Source organism: Neopelma chrysocephalum, unplaced genomic scaffold, assembly GCF_003984885.1.
Source record: "Neopelma chrysocephalum unplaced genomic scaffold, ASM398488v2 Primary Assembly neopelma1_94861, whole genome shotgun sequence".
NCBI classification, from domain to species: Eukaryota; Metazoa; Chordata; class Aves; order Passeriformes; family Pipridae; genus Neopelma; species Neopelma chrysocephalum.
This window is the reverse complement of record NW_020923566.1, coordinates 1-813: the sequence shown is the minus strand read 5'-3', so window position 1 is coordinate 813 and position 813 is coordinate 1. Positions and strand designations below refer to the sequence as shown.

At 71.3% G+C, this 813-nt stretch overlaps 1 protein-coding gene across 1 annotated transcript; it reads left to right on the top strand.

The window, feature by feature from the left end:
* The first annotated feature begins 6 nt into the window (after window positions 1-6).
* On the top strand, window positions 7-807 carry LOC113980634 (RNA polymerase II-associated factor 1 homolog). The gene is made up of 3 exons (XM_027707851.1): window positions 7-78; window positions 182-269; window positions 385-807. Exons 1-3 carry the CDS (start codon window positions 52-54, stop codon window positions 804-806), a joined length of 537 nt encoding a protein of 178 aa, XP_027563652.1. The 5' UTR covers window positions 7-51; the 3' UTR covers window position 807.
* The last annotated feature ends 6 nt before the right edge of the window (window positions 808-813 follow it).

The window sequence follows — 813 nt, the reverse complement described above, 5'->3', positions numbered from 1 at the left end:
GCCGGGGTCCAGTCGGGCACCAACGCGGTGCTGGTGGTGAAGCACCGGGACATGAACGAGAAGGAGCTGGAGGCACAGGTGGGATTTGGGGGGGGGGGGATCCCCTGACCCCCCATGATGCCCCTTCGATCCCCAATTCCCCCCAAAACTCCCCCCGACCCCCCCTTTCTCCCTCCTCCAGGAGGCCCGGCGGGCGCAGCTGGAGAACCACGAGCCCGAGGAGGAGGAGGAGGAAGAGCTGGAGGCCGAGAAGGAGGCGGCGGGATCAGGTCCGGGGTGGGGGGGGGTCCCTGGGTGGGGTTTGGGGGCTCCCCTGTACCCCCCCCCGGCCCTGGGGGGTGTTGGGCAGAGCCTTTAGACCCCCCCAAACCCCCTCTCGTGCAGACGAAGAGCGTGAGAAGGGCAGCGAGAGCGAGGGGGCCGCCAGCGGGGACGAGGAGGAGGAGGAGGACGAGGCCGAAGGCTCCGGCAGCGGCAGCGAGCGCGGGGGGGGCTCCGCCCGCAGCGAGGAGGAGGAGGAGGAGGCCGAGGAGGAGGAAGGGGGGGCCCGGGGGGGTCGGCGGGGGGGCAGCGACGCCGCCAGAGCCGCCCGAGACCAGGAGGAGATTTTCGGCAGCGACAACGACGACGAGGAGGAGGAGGAGGAGGAAGAGGAGGAGGAGGAAGGCAGCGAGGGGGGGGCACCCCCGCGGAGCCCCCAGCTCAGCGCCAGCGAGGAGGAGGAGGAGGAGGACGAGGAGGAAGAAGAGGAGGAGGAGGAAGACGAGGAGAGTCCCAGCGACGCCTCCGACTCCTCCAGCGAGTGAGGGGCTG

What these genes read in the sequence shown, in the direction of transcription:
- LOC113980634 (XM_027707851.1), top strand. Translation starts at nt 52, where the DNA reads ATGAACGAGAAGGAGCTGGAGGCACAG. An exon ending in AGAAGGAGCTGGAGGCACAG is followed by an intron (nt 79 to 181) that starts GTGGGATTTGGG and finishes TCCCTCCTCCAG; the next exon opens with GAGGCCCGGCGGGCGCAGCT. An exon ending in GAAGGAGGCGGCGGGATCAG is followed by an intron (nt 270 to 384) that starts GTCCGGGGTGGG and finishes CCTCTCGTGCAG; the next exon opens with ACGAAGAGCGTGAGAAGGGC.